Genomic DNA, 20,249 nt, shown 5'->3' with positions numbered 1-20,249 from the left:
TCCTTGGGCACTCAGCTTGTGTCTCTTCCCCATCTACAAAGCAAGACCCATCACAAAGGTTGGCTTGCTCCAAAGCCATACCCTTTTTAGGGTTTTGTAGTTTGTCTGGAGAAGAAGCCATGGGGCTAATTAATGGAGGGTGCTGAGCATCCCTGCACCAAAAATGAAGGTGCTCATCTTCTAAAGCCTTAATTTAAATCTCACTGAGCTGTTCTCTGTGAGTGAATTATAGAACAATTTTACCTTGGTCTCTGGAGCAATCTAGTCCTGATTTCTCTTGAAATAAATATTTGAAACTTTACAGTGAAAAGCAGATGTTAAATTTATGTTATTCTGCAGTGCCTCTGAACTGTTTGCTTGAAGGTAAGCCCCATTTTCCTATTCTTTCTGTGCATTGGTCATCTGTTCTCCAATATCTGAAACCACTAAAACAGGAAAGTTATCCGTGAGGGGGGAAAAAAAAAGGTAATACAACAGTTTTTAAGGTGCATTTTCAGATGCATCATGCAAAAACTCCTTAAAATATTCAATAACATCATCACGTATGAATTTACAAGGACACATGTATTTCTACAGCCAGGGGATCACTCTGTAAATAAGCACAGCCCTGCAACCCAAACATACGTGCAAACATACCCAAATATACCTAAGACTTGTACAAAGCATGCACTTACTTGGATTTAATAACTACCCACATATCTGGGCAGAGTAAAAGTGAATCTGACAAAAATTCTAAAGGTGAGTCAAGAAGTTTGGGTGGAAGGCGCTACTGAAACATGGAATCACTCTGTTTAAGAAGACCCTTTAAAAGTTGGGACTTGCAGACACCAAACTTTTAGCACTGAATGTGACAGAGAAAGAAAAGGTGGTTCTGTTCTGAGAAAGAGCCTACTCACTTAATTTGTACCCAAACTACCCTGTAATGAAAGGATTCTTTCATCTGAACCGTTCAGGCTCAATGCACCTTTTGTTTCACATGAAGCCTGAGGCATTCACCTCCTGTCACTTTGCAGGTGGAGTGTTTTACCGCCTTTATGACACCACCAGGAGATCTTTGTATTCAGCAGAATGTTTCCCTTTCATGTCAGTTAGTTGGGGAAGATCTGTGCATGTCGTTCCTTTGAAAAATGGATTAATGATTCAGAAGTGCATTAACTTTGACTGTCCATAGTCAGGCACCTCAGAGAGTGTGATCTTGACTAGCATGGAAAATTAATTTCCCCTTTCCAACATGTACCAAAACCACACAAACATAGCAGATTCTTGTGGAAATAACAAGCTCACACATAGGTTTACAACATTCTGTGAGTCTGGGGTAAGATTTCGGACTTCAGATCAAGTATAGTGCCTCTGTAATAAGCACAAAAGAGAAAAAAGGAGGTGGAGATATCGGTTTGCTTCCAAAGAAATCAATGAGAGATGATTTGGCATCGTGTAGTGCTTGGAACTCATTATAGAATTCCTTGGTGTAAGTAATGGCAATCACTTGGGAACAGCAGAGAGAAATCCATTTTGTGATGATCCCTAATTTTTTGTTCCTCACCCAATTATCTGAATTGCTATGTCTGTCTGTGCCTCTGACTTTATGAGCAGTCCACCCACTGAGAAGGTTCTGGAGCACACAAATTCTGTCCCTCAGAAGTATTAAGGGTTGTTTTTCTCTCACCACAAATTCTACCTGTTTTAATACCCTTCAAAGGAGTAGCTCTGTAGCTTAAATAACTATCAAGTTTATATTTTAAATTTAAATCTGTGTCTGTTGGAAGGTCCTTCTCCATTCATTTTTTGTTCTGATCCAGGACAAAGTTCTGCATACATTTGCTCTCCTGAAGTGAGAAGTCATTCCCAGTGACCTGTGGGTACCTTGGACCTCAGTTACCCTGATGTAATCCTGATGGCTGCCAGCAAATGTCTGCATGTTTACCCAGGGATAATCAATAGCACTTTGGGCTCAGAAACAGTGATTGTTCACTGGAGGCTCTTTCACTTGTCTTCCTGGGAATTAAAAATCGGGGATCAGATTCCTCCTTTCAAACAATGAGGATGGTAGTCCTTTTTTACTTCCAAAGATTTGGGAATTACATTTTAACCAAGGCTGTCTGGGAATCTTCTGTGAGCACAGTCCTCTGATGGAAAATGCGTATTATTAGGCATCATCATCAGTTGAGATTTGATGCCAAGAAAGCTTTTTATTTCTCCCTCTCTAGGATGAATAGAGGGAGTGATTCTTGGTTCTCTGCTCAGAGGAAACTGAGGAGCAGCTGCCAGGTGGGGATGAACAGCAGCCACCTTCCTGCCTGTTCCACTCTGCAGCATCCTTGGAAGCCAGGCACTGGGGAAGGGCAAAGCAGAAAGACACAGGAGGCTGCTGTTCAGCCTTATGGTTCTTATAAACAACCACTGTTGAATCCTCTTTCCCTTTAGGAGCAGGCAGGGAAAATGGAGGAAGAAAGAAATGCATGGTTAAGGCACCAAATCCCTTAATGACAAGCACTTAGAATTTCCACAGGTGTATTTCTGGTGCATTGAACTGATAAAAAGTGGAAGACAGGCACATGGTGTTCCCTTAGGTTATCATTTCCTTGGCTGTCAGAGGTCAGGTGAATTCATCTGACATGAGGCAGGAGTGGACACAGAATCATGGAATGGTTTTGGTTGGAAGAGACCTTTAAGATCATCCAGTTCCAACCCCCTGCCATAGGCAGGGACACCTTCCACTATCCCAGGTTGCTCCGAGCCCCGTCCAGCCTGGCCTTGGACACTGCCAGGGATGGGCCAGCTACAGCTTCTCTGGGCAACCTGTGCCAGGGCTTCCCCACCCTCACAGGGAACAATTTCTTCCTATTATTCAATCTAAACCTCCTCTGTTTAAATCCATACCTCTTTGTCCTTTCACTACATTTCCTTATAAAAAGTCTCTCCACATCTTTTTTGTAAGTTCCCTTCAGGTGCTGGGGGCCTGAGCAGTTTGATGTTGCTTTGTTGCCACAGTGCTCTGCTCAGCTGGATCCAGCTGCAATCTCCCCATAAGTCAGAGATGAACAGCAGATGAGGCATCTCCTCAGAGCAGGAGCAGCACAGCCACAGAAACCTCTGAATCTGTCACTGCAGGCGGGATACGCTTACATATAATTGAAGGAATGCTGGAAGCAAATCCATTAAGTGAGTTTTCAGTAGCACCAATGTCCTTCTAACAACACAGGCAGAGGAATGACTCTCAGGTCAGTGTTGCCTCTACAAGGAGGCTGGAGTTCCTTTTTCAGAACATGTTCTTGCATTACCTTTGCAGAAACATCTGCCAAAGGGGCCCACTGGAGTGAAAAGCAGCCTGATCCTTCCAGTGTTCCTGGGGGATATGCTTGGGAGAGAGCACTGGTTGACTGCAGAGAAAGAAATGTGTGCAAGAGCCTTCCTCTGAAGGCTTGGCAAATATTTTTTCTTGTGTAACCTCCCTCGTATGTTGTTTGGGAGTGCACAGGGAGTGTTTTACTGGGCTGCAATGATCTCCACAGCCTGGGCATCAGGTGCTGCAAAAAGCTCAGCCTTTGCAGAATTATCTCAGCATTTGCAGAATTATCGGTCATTTTGGGCTTACAGAAATAGATGTGATCTTTAAGGCTCCATTCCAATAGCAAGCTCTGATGACAGCTCAAAATGCCTCACAAAATGAAGTGCAGTTAATGCTATTTTTGTCCTGAGCTGATCTATGGGGGTTTTTTAATTATTATTCTTAAATATTAATAGCAATGTCTCCGCAAATGATCCGAAGTTCAGAATTCCACATTTCCTGATCATTCCTCAAGATAGGTGCTAGTTATGTTATGGTTTAAAGAGCACTTCTCAGCAGGGTAAAAATCTGCAGGATTGGGATCACTGTCCTTAGGTGAAATGGTTCCCTTGGGAAAAATCCTACAGAAGCTGCTCCTGAGAACCTACTGAGAAATAAGAGCAGTTTTGTTTGCTTTTTAAAAGTCCAGAATACTTCATTTATTTTTAGATGTCTGGCAGTGAATCTGGCTGCTTTAGGGATCCTTAAGCTCTTCTTAAATTCAAGTGAGGTTCCTTGTTTTCCCTCCAACACCAAGATGCCAGCAATAGTTTTGGTTCCACAGACCTGTCAGTTCAGTTATATTTGCTTAATTGACAGTCTGATAAAGCCTTGTTTGCAAATATTTTGGTTCCAAGGGTTTGACTGGCCCGTCACACAGGCGGGGATATATAACAGGAAAAGGTTAGGAGATGATATATGTTGTAAAGAAAGCTTTTCCTAAAAATCAGGGGCTACTCAAAGTAGAGTTCTAGAAAGGGTTACTATGTGTTGATGTGTGCAAACAGGAACTGAAATTTCTGGGTTTTCAGGGCTGTGGAACTAAAATATGATAGTAGCTTTATGGCTCAAATTAAAAAACAGTATTTATGATAAATTTAAGGCTCCAATTCATCTTTTAACAAATAATTTAGGTATTTTCCCACAGAGGATTATTGACTTCAGTGAGAGCAGAATTAGAAAAGAATTCCAGTCTGAACTGAAGCAACTGGAGTTTGAAACCTTGCTATGGGAAAGGCATTATGCATTTTTCATAGAAAGCAATAAAATATTAATTCCTTTTAGTGACTTAGATGAGCACTATAAAAAAAATAGTATTAGAACTAGGGCAAAAGAATTGCATTATTCAACCACATCCTCTTCATTACATGTTATTAAAGAGATGTTAGACATTTTGAGAGGAAAAGGGCTTTTATAGTTCTAGTTATTAGAGTAAAAAGTTAAAATTTTGTCAGTCTTGGGAGAGAGAACTGAGGCTGAGGGAGATGTTCCCACTCCTTTCTTTCTAAAGAAGTGAGCATCAACATTATAATTAAAGAATTTTGCTTGACCCTTGTGCTGGAACAGCATTTTACAAAAATGTTCATCAGAAAAGCCCTCAGCAGTGTTAGAGCCTGGCTCCACTGACATTCCAGGCTCCCCCCCAGTGATCCCAAAAGAGGTCAGAGAGATTCCACCAGCCAAGGAAAACCGCTCCCATGCCTGTCCTTCCAACAGTACCTAAGTTACTATAAAAGGCTTCTCCCGAGTCCAAGATTGTGTAGCATGTGTTCCTTACAATCACAGTCCATTGGGTGCTGACATCTTCACAGCAAGCCTCGAGCTGGTACTGCTATAAAAAGTTAATTTTATGGATTTCTCATTAAATTCCAAAGGGTGATTCAGAAAGGTTTGTTTTATAGGCAGCCTGTGCCTGTTCAGGGTGAGTTTTTTTTAAAAAAATATAGAAATACAAGTGGTGCTGCTGTTGTTTCTCCTCCCAGGAGCTGAGGCCTGGTTTGGCAGCCATTAGGAAACTGTTGGATATAAGTGGATAAGACAGATCTAACAGGAGAGATGTCATGGAAAGAGAGTGATTCACTGCTTTGGGCTGTGCATAGGGCTCAAATCCTTGGTTTAATCTGGTGTTAGGTGCCAGCTGCACATCTAAAGTTTGACACCAGCACAAGGACAGAGCTCTTTTTTCCTTGGCCCCTGGTGATCCTGAAACTTTTCTTCCCCTTTTGAGGAGCCTTTCCTGCATGCCTCAGGTTGATCACATCCCAGTGAGATAATTACATATTGGTGCTGCAGATATGTTCTGCAGGCAGCAGCTGGAGCTTGGAGAAAACCCTTGCTCTCAAAGAGGTTTACAGAAAAGTTCTCCCAGATCTGCTTTCAAGATTGACACAGAAGGCTTTAAACTGCATCTAGTTCTTAAAACTGTGACTCTGCCAAGCTCCAAATCTTGAAAAAACCTAAAATTGGAGGTCTCATATCAGACGAATTTGCAGTATAGCTCCCACTGCAGCTTAACACATTGTTCAGATTCCATTAAGTTGTAGCACAGGATGTAGCCAGGGAAGTGCAATGGCTTTTGTTTCCTAGATAATGGACATTTGAGGAGGAGACAAAACTGTATTCCTGATAAAACAACAGGGAGGGAGGCAACATTGCTGGGAAAACTAAAGGAAAAAAGCCAAAAAGCAGTGAGCACCTAAGACTTTTTCTTGTCCTTTATATGTACCTTCTCTGTCTCACTGAGTAATTTATGTATTAGCTTTTCTTGTGTGTGTGGTGGTTTTTTGGTTTGTTTTCTTTTTTTTTTTTTTCTTTCCCCGTTTACTTATGGATCCAGTTCCTCTTGCCCTGAAATCTGATTCAGACTGAAAGAATCAGAGTTTGTGGCCCTCCAGTGGTTTCCAGAAAGTCCAGGAGCAGACACAGATGATTTTTGCCTGGGCGATTTCTGTCAGATATTTTCCATCTTCACCTTATCTGTGACTCTTACTTTTTTCATTCAGCTTCTTTTGCAATGCCCCACTGCTTTTCAGCAATTTTCATGCAGGGGAAGAGATGGCTTTTCTTACAGAGCTGATCTTACATCTGTTTTTTTGTTGCTGTTTATTTGAAGATTGACTTCATGTTCCAGTGGTCAAGAAGAGGGAAAGTTATTTCTGCCCTTTATAGCCAAGAAGGTGGGAAGCCTGTGTGAATGGATTTAGACTGGTGCTGGGTTTTGTACATCAGGTTGAGCTTTAATCGAATTTGGTGTCTGTTTGGTTTATATTCGGTAATAATAATCCCAAAATACTAAGTTCAACGATCATACTACTGTTATACTTGAGGAGTCTGGTAAAACCCTCTCTGCCCCAGCTGGAAGGTTTCTTGTTGATCTGAAGACTGCTCAAATAGGATTTTTTTCATGTGGCTTATTTACCTCTGAGCTAATTTGCTTGCTTGTTTTTATTTGGAAAGCTTCTGCTAAAACAAACCAGGGGAAAAAGAAAAAGATTTGACTGTCTCTGAAATAAAGTTGGTGGAAAATGTTTTGCTCTGCCTGTCAGAAGTTATTACACTCATTTTGCTACAAAGCTCTCCTACTTTTTGAGCAGAGCCAGAAAATTTGGCAGGGAGACTATTCTGACGTCATGGTGCTTTCTGCCATTCTTGAAGAAATTTGCTCAATGCATTTTCTTTTTTTAACATGTATTCCTTTAGAGACTTGTCAGAGCTTTACTATGGAAATCCCTGAGGATTTCTTAGCTCTGGCAAGACCAGATGTTCCCATATCAGTGGGAGGGACGGTTCTGGACAAGACCTGCTGCTCCTGACAGGAGGGATGGGGTAACAGGTGGCAGGCTGGGAACTGTCTCCAGGGCTCTCCATGCCTGCAGGCAGGACACTGGGAAGTTGGAGGGCACAGACGTCACAGAATGGGATGAAGGGAGAGGCAGCCTGAGGTGAGAGAAGGAACACAGGGCTGCCAGCTGTGCCCTCACAGGTGGGGACGTGACCCTTTTTTAGCCAGATGACCTCTAGAAGTTTCATCACTTCCATTCCAGGGGTGAACAGAAATCCCTGTGAAGGGCAATTCAAAGTTAGAGAAAGGCAAAATCCTTTCCCTCTTTGTGGCTGGGACTGTGGACAGGCAGAAGGGGCAGGGTGGATGCATGACACACAACGGATGAGGGCTTCCCATGCAACAGGGAGTTCCCTTCACATCAGAGCAGTGCACATCTCACTAAAATCTTTCTTTATTGTTCCCTCTCAATAAAAGAGACGGTGGCATAAAATAAAGTGAGTTTCGTTACAATACAGGCAACATCTAACAGCCTGTTAGAACTTGTAATGACTAACAAATGTAAGTGTAATGAATTTCCACAGCTGAGGTGTTCCTTTGCTGCTGTTTCTTGATTTTCTCTTGGGTTTTGTCTGTCTGTTTTGGTTTTGTTTATCTTTTTAATATAGTTTATACAGGCTGCAAGTGCATGTGAGTGTAGAGATGCCCTCAGTGGAACTTTCACTGGGTGACCTCAAGCTCTCAGGGATGATCGTTAAGGGGTGCTGTAAGTGACCAGCAGTTCCTAAACTCTCCCCAATTTTCCACACTTTCAAAGGCCCCACTCAATTGTCACAACTCCTCCTGTTTCTCATTGCTCTCATCTGTTGAAATTAGTGACTGAATAATTTTGTAGTTTGTAATTTCTCAGTTATCTCTTTGTGTCTCTGTGTGTTTTTCTTTCAGTTTTTCCCTTTATTATCACCTTTCATAGAATCATAGATTCACAGAATAGTCTAAGTTGGAAGGGACCTTTAAGATCATCTCATTCCAATCCCCTGGTATGGATGGGGACACCTTCCACTAGCCCAGGTTGCTCAGAGCCCCATCCAGCCTGGCCTTGGACACTGCCAGGGATGGGCCAGCCACAGCTTCTCTGGACAACCTGTACCAAGGCCTCCCCACCCTCACAGGGAACAATTTCTTCCCAATATCCAATCTAAACCTGCTCTCTGTCAGTGTGGAGCCATTCCCCCTTGTCCTGTCACTCCAGGCCCTTGTCAAGAGTCTCTCTTTGCATTGAAAGGATCCTTGATTGGACCTTGATTAAAGAAGCAGAAGCTTTCTCCTTCCACATACCCTTACACAGGATGTAAGGCACTGATCATTTCCTGGGCCACTTAGGAAACATTGCACCACCAGCTGAAAACATCAGAGGTGCCACTGGCAGCATGTACAACCTGCTCTTAGCCAGGGCTGCTTGCAAGGGCATTCTGGACTTGGGCTAAACCAATTTTCCTCACTGTACATTTAGAAGCACTGGATGGGCACCCAGATGTAGAGGGACCAAATTCCACAGCAAAATTCTCAAGAATCTCCTGTCATTTTGGAAATCATGCCTTTCTCTTGCATGGAAGCAAGGCTTCATTGAAATATTGGGGTTTTGGTGTGAGCCAAAGTTAAATAAAAGGATTAGAAGCAGAAGGAACAGGGAAATGAGAAATAATAGAACAACAAACCAAAAAGGCTGGGAGAAGATAGAAAATGGGAAGGAGGATGGGACATGGACAGGATCTGAGGCACAGGATGGAAGGATAAACACTTGGGACCACCTCAGGGCCTCTAGGATAGAAATAAATTAAAGAACGGAAATTAAATGTTGGAGTGCAGGAGCAAAAGGGGTTGAACAGACCCACAAGGGGACAAAGATCAGCTTAAATATGAACAGAGCAGTCAAAGCAGTTGCATCTGATGCTGCAAAACCTGACATAGTATTTGTACACCTCAGTCATTTTAAGGTGCCCAGCAAAAAGTTGTTAAACCATCCATCTTTCCCTGGTGAGGGGTCTGCACAATGCTGTCACTGTCTGTCACACTCATTCATTTGCTTACACACCACAGGGTTGTGTTGTGAACCTAGAAACTATGACAGGCCAGAATGATTTTCCTCAAGTGATAAACAGAAATGTGAATTCCCTGAAATACACACACAATGTCTCTCTGGGAAAGGGCATCTGAAAAAAAACCTAAAAAATCAATGTCCTTACACAGGAAATATTTAAGGGATTTAAAAAAAAAAAGGTTTAAAAGTTACCCTTCTATAGATAGTTCTTTTGGGGAAAACCCAAGACAAACACAGTATTAAAGGCACTTTAGGTTAAGGGAAGTACTTGAAAGCTAGGAAATATTTGTGTGAAAGTTTCTGGTACAACCTGTTTTGTCTTCCCCTCCTCCATTTATCCCAGTATTGTGACAAAATCTTTAGTTATATGATTTTATATTTTTGCCAGTACAAGAACACACGGAAAGGACAGCGTTCCAGGAATAGTCTGGGTTGACCCAGGGAATGGGACTATCGCCTTCACTTCATGGAGTGCAATTCTTCGTCCATCAGTCAGCAGTGGTACCAGCACCCTTTTCAAAGGGCAGTATAGAGACTGCCCAAGGTCTGGCTGCATGGGGCTCTGGGCTGCTTGGGCTAGGGGAACATGTCCCCCCTGCTCATGGCAAGGGTTTGGAATAGGATAGCCTTTAAGACCCCTTCCAACCCTGGCCATTCTATGATTCTAGGACTAGGATGGATGGTTTCCCATCAGAGAATAATCAGGGTTACATCTGTTTTGAAAAAACTGGCATTTTTTTATCCCTGCTCATTGTGGTTGATGCATGAAGTCATGATGGATACGCAGGTATTGTGCGATGCCCCAACTCTCCTCACCTTGTTGCTGTCTGGTGCTTTGAGATCTGCAGTTACATGAATTGAGAATTCTTTGTGCATTTTTTCCCTCTTGGAGTGTAAAACAAATAGGAAAGCCAAGATTTCATTGCCCATATGCAGTGAAATCACTGCTCTTTGCTATCCTAAGTGAATCTGGCATTCTGTGAGTTGCAGAGCAATGTTTCAAACCCAGGCTTTCACTTGGAGCAGAATAAAGAGGCTGAAGGTACTCAGGGCTCTGACCACGAACATTTGATGCTGCAGCAGTTGATTCTCGGATGCCTGGAAGGATGTTAATAAACATCCTTCAGGTTTCTCCTGCTTCCTCATGAGAGAACAAACCAGGAGAACTCCTGTTTCCGAGTGGTGTGCCTAACAGCTCCAGGGCTAAAGCTAATTCTGCTTCCCTCCCCTGTTTGACACTCTCATTTATAGATTTATGGCTCTGAGTAAGAAGGGAAGTATGAAGTTGGCTGTAATTGGTACGTGCATAAGTGTAAATTACCATTTCAAATGGGGATGCTCTGCCAGCTATTGCATTTTTAAAAAAAATTTCCCTGTCTATTGCTCTTTTTAGACTGTGGGGATTTGTTTGATGTGTGGAATATTTTGGCTCCTGGGAAATGAATCCTACCCCAGGGCCTCCAGCCTGTGGGAGGTTCTGTTGTGCCTCCCAGGCTGTGAGTGAAGGTGTTGATGGATGATTTTAGAGGTGCATTGATCACCAAAATATACTGCAGGTATAGAAGGTGTTCTTGTTTCTTCATCTGGTGGGGGTGCGTGTTACAAGATGTTACACGAGCAAAGCATGTCAAGCTGTTCTGCTGAAGGCTCAGTGGTCAGTCAGCATCTCCAGCACTTACTGGACAGCCTTCAGCCCCAAAAGGAGTTTCAGAAAAGGGATGTGAAAAGTATTTTGCTACTGGGCTGCAAGCAAGTGAAGAAACTGTAGTAGGGTTATAGGGATGAGAAACTCCATAAGTGGGAAAAGTTACCTGAATGTGAGAAGCAGAAGATAGCGGTAGCACAGGAGCTGTGGAGAAGGGAATTGGAAAGTTCAGGAGATGATGGGGTAACTGGGAAATGCAGGAAGACAAGGAAGTGGCTAAAAAGTTTTGCATGCCCTAACCTCAAACATGGATTCCCACTTGGGACATCTTAGTTTTGGAGTGAGGGTGTCTGGGTTTGGCTTTCCTGCAAAAATGCTACACAGACGCAACATTTTGGCAGCTGCAGTGCTGATCACATTAAATCCTGCAAAAGGGAGCTAAAGGAAATCCAAAGGGTGGCAGTGTTACCCAAAATGCTGAGCCACGTTTTGGGGTGCATCCAAGGGAATGGTTGAAACTGAACTCCTGTGCTGCAAACTGACAGTGCCTGTATGGACCAGGCCTGGAAGGACAGTGTCCCTCCTGTTTTTGGAGTAGGATGAGAGCCCTGGGTGTCCTGTGCTAGTCAATACAATTTTCCCCATGAATCTCTGAAGGGATTTTTTGCACCTTGGCATAAATGACCAATACAGCCTGCCAGAGGGTGTAGTCATCAGAAACTCTTGAACCACAGCGAGGTGCCAGACCTGAGCTTGGAGATGTGATCACAACCTCTTTGTGCTTCAAAGAGGAGCTTAGTGGCACCCTGAGGTGGCACTGCCCTCGTGGTGCTGTCTTCCAAGCCAGCCCCCAAATCTCTCTCCAGGGAGCGTTATGGTGCAGCAGTGTGGCTTTTGGGAACACTGTCCTTGTCCCTCCCGACGTCTCCTGGTCTCCCTTGCCTCCAGTTCTGCAAACCGTGTGCCATGGGGAACTGCTGGCCCAGCAGGATCTGCACGGAGGCTGAATCGTGGCAGCTGGCATTGCCTCTTAATATAGAAGTGAGGGGTGTGGCTGCACAGGCACCGCGGTGCAGAGCGCCTCGGGAACAGGCTGCGTGCTGAAAAGAGTTGTGCTGCACACTGCCGGGGCTTCTGGCTTTCACACCGAGCCCGAGGTGCGCTGTGAGCGCACCAAAGGAGGGACAGCGGCTTCTGAAGGGCTGCCAGGAGCAAGCCCAGGTGGTCCTGAGTGCCTGCTCGGAGCTGGGCTGTGTCTGCAGGGTGGGGAGGGATGGGATGCAGGGAGCACCTCGGCTGTCTGGAGCGCTGCTCGCCCAGGTAACGGGAAGCCCGGAGCTGTGGCAGCATGGAATGTCTGTGTGGGCTGGAAAAATGGTCCTGCAAACCGTGCTGGAGCTCCACGCTGTCTCTGCTCTGCTGACTGAAGCTTGCTCCTTCAAACCTAGCAAAGGGTGAGCTCTGTCATGTAGATGTGCCCTGTGTGTCCTCTTAGAAACCTCGGAAGCTTTCCCATCCCCCCGGTCAAAGCTGTTTTGAAGGGACTTCTCAATAGTTAACCCTGCAAATGAATAAATCATAATTATGATTCAAGTAATCCCGGGAATGAATAATTCATTGTAATAATTGAAAAAGAAATTTCAGCAAGAAGCATTTTACTATTACAAAAGCAAACATCGATTTTTTTTTCAAATAATAGGTATATTCTCCAGCAAAGTCTTTTTCATCTGGCTGCCATACCCCAATTATGTATAATATGAAACAAAAATACGCTTCCTCGTGTGACAGCCATCTCCCCATAAATGAAAAAAATATGCTTTCTTTTGCAACAGCCGTCTTCAATGCTAATGAGTAAGAAATGAAAGGGGATTAAGTGACATTTAAATCATATTCACCTCCTTCCTGAGAACAGAGCCGAAGAAAGCAGCCCAAGTCAGCTGCTCAAAATGTCCAGAGCCTGAACCAGGAATCGCCAGCTAGTTAGGAGGGAGGGGTAAAAAAAGGGAATGTTTTCCTCTAGATCCGTGCTGCTAAGAGATGGTGTAGGCTAAGCACATGGCTTACAGCCAGCAAAGGCATCAGATGCTGCGATGAAAAAAAGCCTGGTTAATAACATTTAGCGCCGACAAAGGGCTTTCAAGGGAAAGATAGACTTTTGTCCTGGGAAGGATGGAAGCAGAGTCAACTGTTAGCCCCATTTTCGGGTTGTTTCAGGAGAAAGTACAATGTCGTAAGTTTCTCTGCGCTTTCAAACGCCGAGCGTGACAGGAACGGGGCAAGCCACAGGTTTCTAAAGCCAAAAGAGCTGGTAGTCTGATTGCTTGTGAAATGCAAATTGTGATTTTGGAGGGACTTAGTGCTGGCTATGGTGGTGGACCAGGAAAAAAAAAAAAAAAGGAAAAAAAAAAAAGAAAAAATGAGCAAGCTCACATGTTTGGTATGTGGGAAAAGAGGCAAAGTCAATCCACCCCAAATGACGACAGAAGCTGTATTTACCTGTGTCTTTCCCCGCTTGCACTGTTTACCGTGACAGGTTGTCTCCATCTGTGGATGGTCCGATGCCACCGTCGTGCTTGCATCATGGCAATGACATTTATAAATGGAGGTCCGCGAGCCACAGGCATGGAGTGACTGGCTCAAGGTCAACTCCAGCCTGCGGCGGGGACGGGAACAACACCGAGTTCAGCCCGGTCCCACGGCTGAGCTCTGAGCCCTGCCCAGAGCCGGCGGTGCTGGACAGCCCCCGGCAGGGGTTCGCCTGAAGGGACAAGGGCAGGATTCCAGGGGAGAGAGGTGGGCGAAAGAAGGGCGGCGGCGGTGCCGCCCTTTGGACCAGCTGTTGCTAAGCTCCTGGCCGGAGAGCAGATCTCCCAGCGGCTTCCCCTCGGGGGTCTCCCCCCAAAACCCGGCGCCCCTGGGCTGGGGCTGCTGTGTCCTCCGTGGCGAGGGGAGAGGTGGGGCGAGCATCCCCCGTCGGCGGGTGCGCGCATCCGTCTGTAGCTGAGCGTGTCGGCGCTGGCGCGGCGTGCGTGTCTGTGTGTCTGTGTCTCCTTGCGGGTGCCTGCGTGTGTCTGCGTGTGCCCCTCTCCCCGTGTGTGACACCGCGCGTGTGTGCTCCTACATCTCCCTCTCCCGCTCTCTCTCCCGCGTGTCCGTGTGTCCGAGTGTCCGTGTGTGTGCGCGGGGAGCCAGCGCGGAGCCGGGCGCGGCGGCGGCGGCGGCAGCGCGGTGCCCCGAGCCCCGCGGCCGGAGGAGGAGCCGCCGGCGCCGGGAGCCCCGCGGAGCCGCCGGGCGAGCGCGGCCGCACCGAGGCGCAACAGGCGGATGGAGGCGGGCGGCGGGCGCTGAAGGCGAGCGGGGCGAGGCGGAGGGCAGGGAAGGGCAGGCGAGGAAGGGCAGAGCCGGGCAGAGCGGGCGGGATGCGGGCGGAGGAGCCGCTAGCGCTGGCGGCCCCGCGGGCGGGCGGCGAGGCGGAGGCGGAGGCGCCGGGCGAGGAGCGGAGCGGCGGCAGCTGCTGCAGCAGCGAGCGCCTGGTGATCAACATCTCGGGGCTGCGCTTCGAGACGCAGCTGCGGACCCTCTCCATCTTCCCCGACACGCTGCTGGGCGACCCCAGCCGCCGGGTGCGCTACTTCGACCCGCTCCGCAACGAGTACTTCTTCGACCGCAACCGGCCCAGCTTCGACGCCATCCTCTACTACTACCAGTCCGGGGGGCGGCTCCGCCGGCCCGTCCATGTGCCCCTCGACATCTTCCTGGAGGAGATCCGCTTCTATCAGCTGGGCCAGGAGGCTATCGAGACCTTCCGGGAGGACGAGGGCTTCATCCAGGAGGAGGAAAAGCCCCTGCCCCAGCACCACTTCCAGCGCCAGGTCTGGCTGCTCTTTGAGTACCCTGAGAGCTCCGGGCCAGCTCGGGCCATCGCCATCGTCTCCGTGCTGGTTATCCTCATCTCCATTGTCATCTTCTGCCTGGAGACCCTGCCTGAGTTTCGCCAGGAGCCCAAGGGCCCCCAGCCCGGCTTCGGGGAGGCTGCGCAGCTCGGGGACGAGACGCTGCTGCTGCCGCCGCTGCCACCGCCAAGCGGGACCCCCCCGCCCCTGCGTCCTGCCGCCGGCTCTGGCCCATTCTTCACAGACCCCTTCTTCCTCATTGAGACTCTGTGCATCATCTGGTTCTCCTTCGAGCTCCTCGTGCGCTTCTTCGCCTGCCCCAGCAAGCCTGAGTTCTCCCGCAACATCATGAACATCATCGACATCGTGGCCATCATCCCCTACTTCATCACCCTGGGCACTGAGCTGGCCCAGCAGCAGCAGCAGAAGCAGCAGCCCGGGAGCAGTAGCAACAATGGGGGCCAGCAGCAAGCCATGTCCCTGGCCATCCTCAGAGTCATTCGCCTGGTCAGAGTCTTCAGGATCTTCAAACTCTCCAGGCACTCCAAGGGGCTGCAGATCTTAGGGAAGACTCTCCAGGCCAGCATGAGGGAGCTGGGCCTCCTCATCTTCTTCCTCTTCATCGGGGTGATCCTCTTCTCCAGCGCCGTCTACTTTGCAGAGACTGATGACCCTGACTCACTGTTCACCAGCATCCCTGATGCTTTCTGGTGGGCGGTGGTGTCCATGACCACCGTGGGCTATGGGGACATGTATCCCATGACCATTGGTGGCAAGATTGTGGGCTCCTTGTGTGCCATTGCGGGTGTGCTCACCATTGCCCTGCCTGTCCCTGTCATCGTGTCCAACTTCAACTACTTCTACCACCGAGAGACTGACCACGAAGAGCAGTGTCAGTACACCCATGTCACTTGTGGCCAGCAACAGTCACCCTTCTCTGAGCCCAAGAAGGGGGACAGTAATCAGTCCCTCAGCAAATCTGAATTCCTGGAAGCAGAAGACCTGGAGTCCATGAAATATTCCAACTTCATTCCTCCCAATAACCAGGGATATAAAGAGAAGAAAATGCTGACAGAGGTGTGATGGATTTTGTTGTCCTGGGTCCAGATATGGAGCTCCAAGCTGCTGTTACAGTTGTCTTCCTACAAGCAGCTGGATCTATTCAGCATTTACATGCCAGACTGTGAATTGTGATACCGTAAACAGAATGATTGTGATAATGGGCTCTTCTGGCCTGATTTGCTGTTTCTCATTACTGTGTGCAGCCAGAAATGTTCGTGCTTTATTCCGTGGAGTGCTAGCTGTCATCCCCACTCCCTTGTGCATTTCTTTCTCTGCTGTTGATGACTGCTTTAATCCAACATTTTCTCCGAAACCAAGTCTTGTTACTCCACTAGCAGAGAAGCCCTTGCCACTGCTTCAGCAGAAGCATTCAGCAGAGTAAACAGTTAAAGGGGCTACAAACATCTGGCTCGAGCCGTGCTCTCAGTCCCTGTGCCAGCGCAGTGCCCTTGGCTGTGGGATCAGTCACGCCTGCCATGCCATTGCCTTTGAATAATGGAAACGCTGCAGCCAGGATCACAGGGAGCTCTGCAGCTGTAGGGGAAAGCCAGCAAGCAGATGCCTGCTTTCTTTGCAACCCCCTTGGCATGCAAAAAGATCCTCATGGTTTGTGTTTCATAAAAAAGGTGCATAAATCTAAAAGCTCTTTGCTACTTGTGACCATACATCATGTATCAAAAACAGGCTTAAAGCAGTCAACAGGCTTGGTGAAGATTCTCTGTGTTTTGAGCTTATCTCAGCCTTATTTATGCCAGTGCCCTGATGTTAATTGGCTTTTATAGTACCAACTAAATCTTCATAGTGGTAAGTGCCTTCTGATGCAAGGCGTGTTTGAGTAAATTCATTTGTTATCTGCAGGGTTCATCTTCACACAATAGCTTTTAATGAGATGTGCTTTGTGCTTCAGATACCCAGCTCTGTATTCGGGCATGTGAGAGCAGTCGACTCCGCTGCTTTTTTTAATTGGGCATTTGTGTAGCTGAGGGAAGTTTGCATGTTGGCGTTTTGTTGACGTGGCAGAAAAATCCTGACCACAGACAGCTCTGCACCTGTGCTGTGCAAAGGATGGTGCTGGTTTAGCAAGTCACAGGCATAAAATGCCTCAGGGTGAGTGTGTCAACATTTGAAACTGAGACTGGCACGCGTACAAACTTCCCTAAGCTGTCTGCATAAAGTCAGCAGCATCCTCCAGACCCTTTGAATGAGGGGAGAAACAGCGAGCCTTGAAGAGATGCTTTTGCTGTATTTATTGCTGGCCTAGCCAGTTCCTGGCATTTCATGGATAGGAGGGACAGCAGTGTTTTTGCACTTGGTTTTATGAGAGCAATTTGTGCCAGCCATGCAAAATATGCATAGCTTGGCCTGCAGTGCTGGGTTTGCCAAGGGACCAGAGATTTATATCTTCAAATACATGTTTTGCTTCCCAGATCATTTCATTAGTTTCAGTCAGCTCTGCCTTACATCTAACTTTAAAAATGTTTCAAGCTCTGCCAGCAGGTGATAAAGGGAAATGGATGCTTTCAGATAACGCTGGCAGATTTTCCTGCAAGGAAAAGTCCTTGTTTTAATTCTAAGTGTTCATTCTGCATTCACACATCTGCATGTGTATGAAAGCAAAGGCAGCCATTAATGCCTTGCATCATACTGTATGAAATGCATATTGGAATGTACTACATATTGCATGGGACACGTGTAATACGTTAACCAGGCGTAATGCCAAGGTGCAAAAATACAGAGAATAGATTTTTGTGTATATACTGTGTTTTTCAGCCATAAGACTAAGAATGCTAAAGGCATATCATAGAATCATAGAGTCACCTGGGTTGGAAGAGACCTTAAAGGTCATCTCTTTCCAAAGAGGAACACCTTCCACTAGACCAGGTTGCTCAGATCCCCATCCTTTAATATAGTCAAACTATAGCTATAGAACTGGTTGTGAGGTGGGATCTGCTTGCATCTTCAATATCCTGCCTGTTTTCAGTTGTCTTGAGGTATGGCTCCATGCCTAGAGTGCTTTTATTGTGGCCTCTCTCCATCCTGGCTCTGCTCATATGGTAGAAGTTGTTTGTGCAAATCCTAACTGCTCCATTTCTCCAGAGTCCCATTGCCTTGTCAAATATTTTTAGCGTGCAGGGATCTCCCTTAGGGTCAGCACACAACCACTATAGTAAAACCTCTGCTCTCTCTCTCTTGCTGAAATCAGTAGGAAAATGCCACTTGTCTCAGTCTGGGAGACACAAGGTTGATGTGGTGAGGGCTCATAGCTCAGAGGGGTTTGCCTGAATAAAGCCTAATTTCTCTTTGCTTCCTGGAATTGAGGAAAAGGTTGTGAAGGTCTGGGCCTCGGGGACCATTATGCATCCCTTGTCACATGTAATCAGCTGGTGGGTAAATTGTCCTGGTGAATAAGTGGGACTGAGGGGCATGGTGGCATCTCTGTTGATTTTGTGTAAAAGTTGTCCAGTTCTTAGTGTGTCTTAGTCTTGGTGGTGTTCTTAGTTGTGTTCTGGGGTCACCTGAACGAAATCTTTACTGTGAGGCTAGGAGAGGGTCTGTTCTTCAAATTTTGTGTTGCCAGAAACTGGCAAAATGAAGCTGCTGTTTAAGAGGGATGTTTTGAGGCTGCTGCCCTCTCCCAGCAGAATGCCCATGTTTGGGGATATTGTGTGCCTGAGTCTATCAGCTGATAAAAGTTCCCCCAAAGTAAGATATAAAAAACTCAGGTTGAACACAAGTTCAGGAAGAAGTCATGAGACACGCTGAGCCTACGTCAGAAAATTCCTGTGCTCGTTTCTCCCCCTGGGCCTGGCCCTGTTGGCCCTGCCAGGCAGGAGTCCTCCCTGTCCAGAACAGGTTGTTCTCCTGACCAGCACAGCAGGCAACTGGGCACGGAGACTCCAGCAAGAAAAAAAGATGTGAGGCAGATCACTGGTAGCAGAATCCCAGCATGTCTTACACAGATCCTCTTGGAGAGAGGTGTCCTGCCCTTGGGTGGGATCCAGCAGTGAGTTTCCAGGTGGATCCAGCAGTGAGTTTCTAGTGGGTTTTGGAATCTCCTGCCCACAGATTGCACTCACGGTGCAATGGAATTCTGTGGTGAGCAAAGCAGCTCTGCGCAGTTTTTGTGAGCCATGTTTGTGAAAAGAAAAGCGCATGTGAAAATGTGTAAAGTAGGAATGGTGTTTGCTCCCCGGGTTTTCTGTGTTGGCTCTAAGAGAAATACAGAACTCCAAGAGAAGTGTGGAAACTGTAACCTTGGGACTCACTTGGGGCATGTAAATCCTTCCCTAAGCACCTCTTGAAAAGCAGTGATGTCCCAGAGTCATCAGTAATGCTACATGTTACAGAACTTGTGGAATTTGACCTTTTTTAAGGAGCCTTCCGTTTGGTTGTTTTTTTTTTTTTTCACATGACTGAAGTGACACAGTGGCACCCATGCTGTTGACTTTACCAGAGGTCTCGTGCCACCGAATCACAGAGATGCTTTCAAAAACCTTACCTCAAGTTCTCAGCCCTTAGCACTCCCTCCGGCTGTTCAAAATGCAAATCTGTTTCCTTCTGAAGGTAGAGTACATCCCTGTGAAGCCAAGTAGGCACCTCCCGGGACTTGTTTCCATAACAACCTCCCGGACTGTTTCTCTCTGTGCTGTGACTGTGGCTACAAGCAAAAGCACTCCTTGGATATTTTGTGTTCAGATATCAGCACCTTATCTTTACAGATGTTTTCTTTGCTTACTGGAGCTGATCCCATCACCTTATATCGTGTACAGCTGCCCTGTCCAACTTCAGGTGGGCAGTCTCCAGTCTTTGAAAGCAGGGAGTGCAAACCTAGAGATGGGAAGAGATTTGATTTGTCCATCCTTGCAGATGGAGAGCTGGAGAGTGTGTGAAGGACAATGTGAGCACTCAGCCAAGGAGCTGAGGGTCAACCAGCCTGTGAATGTAGAGTCATCTGGGTGCCTGGTGACAAGGAATGCAAGTTAAAGCATTACATTAAAGACCCAGAAATTTCTCTTGCAGCAATCTCACTAGGAAATAGTTTTGCAGTGGAAGCGACTATTGCACCTTCCAGATCCTGTGGCTGGTTTGTGACAGTTGGTTCCCCTGATAATTTTCCCACAGGATGTTTTGTACCAAAGCAGGACAGGGCAGAAATCATCTTGGAGATCAGGAAGAAAGGAAAGGTAGAATTTTACTAAGGACACCATTCTTTTATCCACACAAAGGACTGGAAGCATGAGAGGTGTGAAGACCTGCTCTGTGGTGTTTTACTCGTGGATTCCTGCTCTTACCTCCAAGATGAAATTCCAATTCTGCTCCTTCTTGAAAAACATTGGAATTCGGGATTTTTGAGTAATTTTCTGTTTGGGTCTTTTGATCCAGCTTTTGTGGATAAAAATTCACTGCTACAGCAGCCGTGGGGGTGAAGGTGACTGGAC

General features: G+C 46.7%; 1 protein-coding gene across 1 annotated transcript; it reads left to right on the top strand.

The window, feature by feature from the left end:
• Window positions 1–14,235: 14,235 nt before the first annotated feature.
• Window positions 14,236–16,732, top strand: LOC136290255 (potassium voltage-gated channel subfamily A member 6-like). Its single transcript, XM_066184631.1, has one exon. It carries the CDS (start codon window positions 14,275–14,277, stop codon window positions 15,829–15,831), a length of 1,557 nt encoding a protein of 518 aa, XP_066040728.1. The 5' UTR covers window positions 14,236–14,274; the 3' UTR covers window positions 15,832–16,732.
• Window positions 16,733–20,249: the final 3,517 nt, after the last annotated feature.

This window comes from Chamaea fasciata, unplaced genomic scaffold (assembly GCF_029207755.1).
Source record: "Chamaea fasciata isolate MVZ Bird 193981 ecotype frontalis unplaced genomic scaffold, bChaFas1.0.hap1 SCAF_5, whole genome shotgun sequence".
Lineage (NCBI taxonomy): Eukaryota > Metazoa > Chordata > Aves > Passeriformes > Sylviidae > Chamaea > Chamaea fasciata.
The sequence above is the reverse complement of the archived record's forward strand: the minus strand, read 5'-3'. Positions and strand labels throughout refer to the sequence as shown.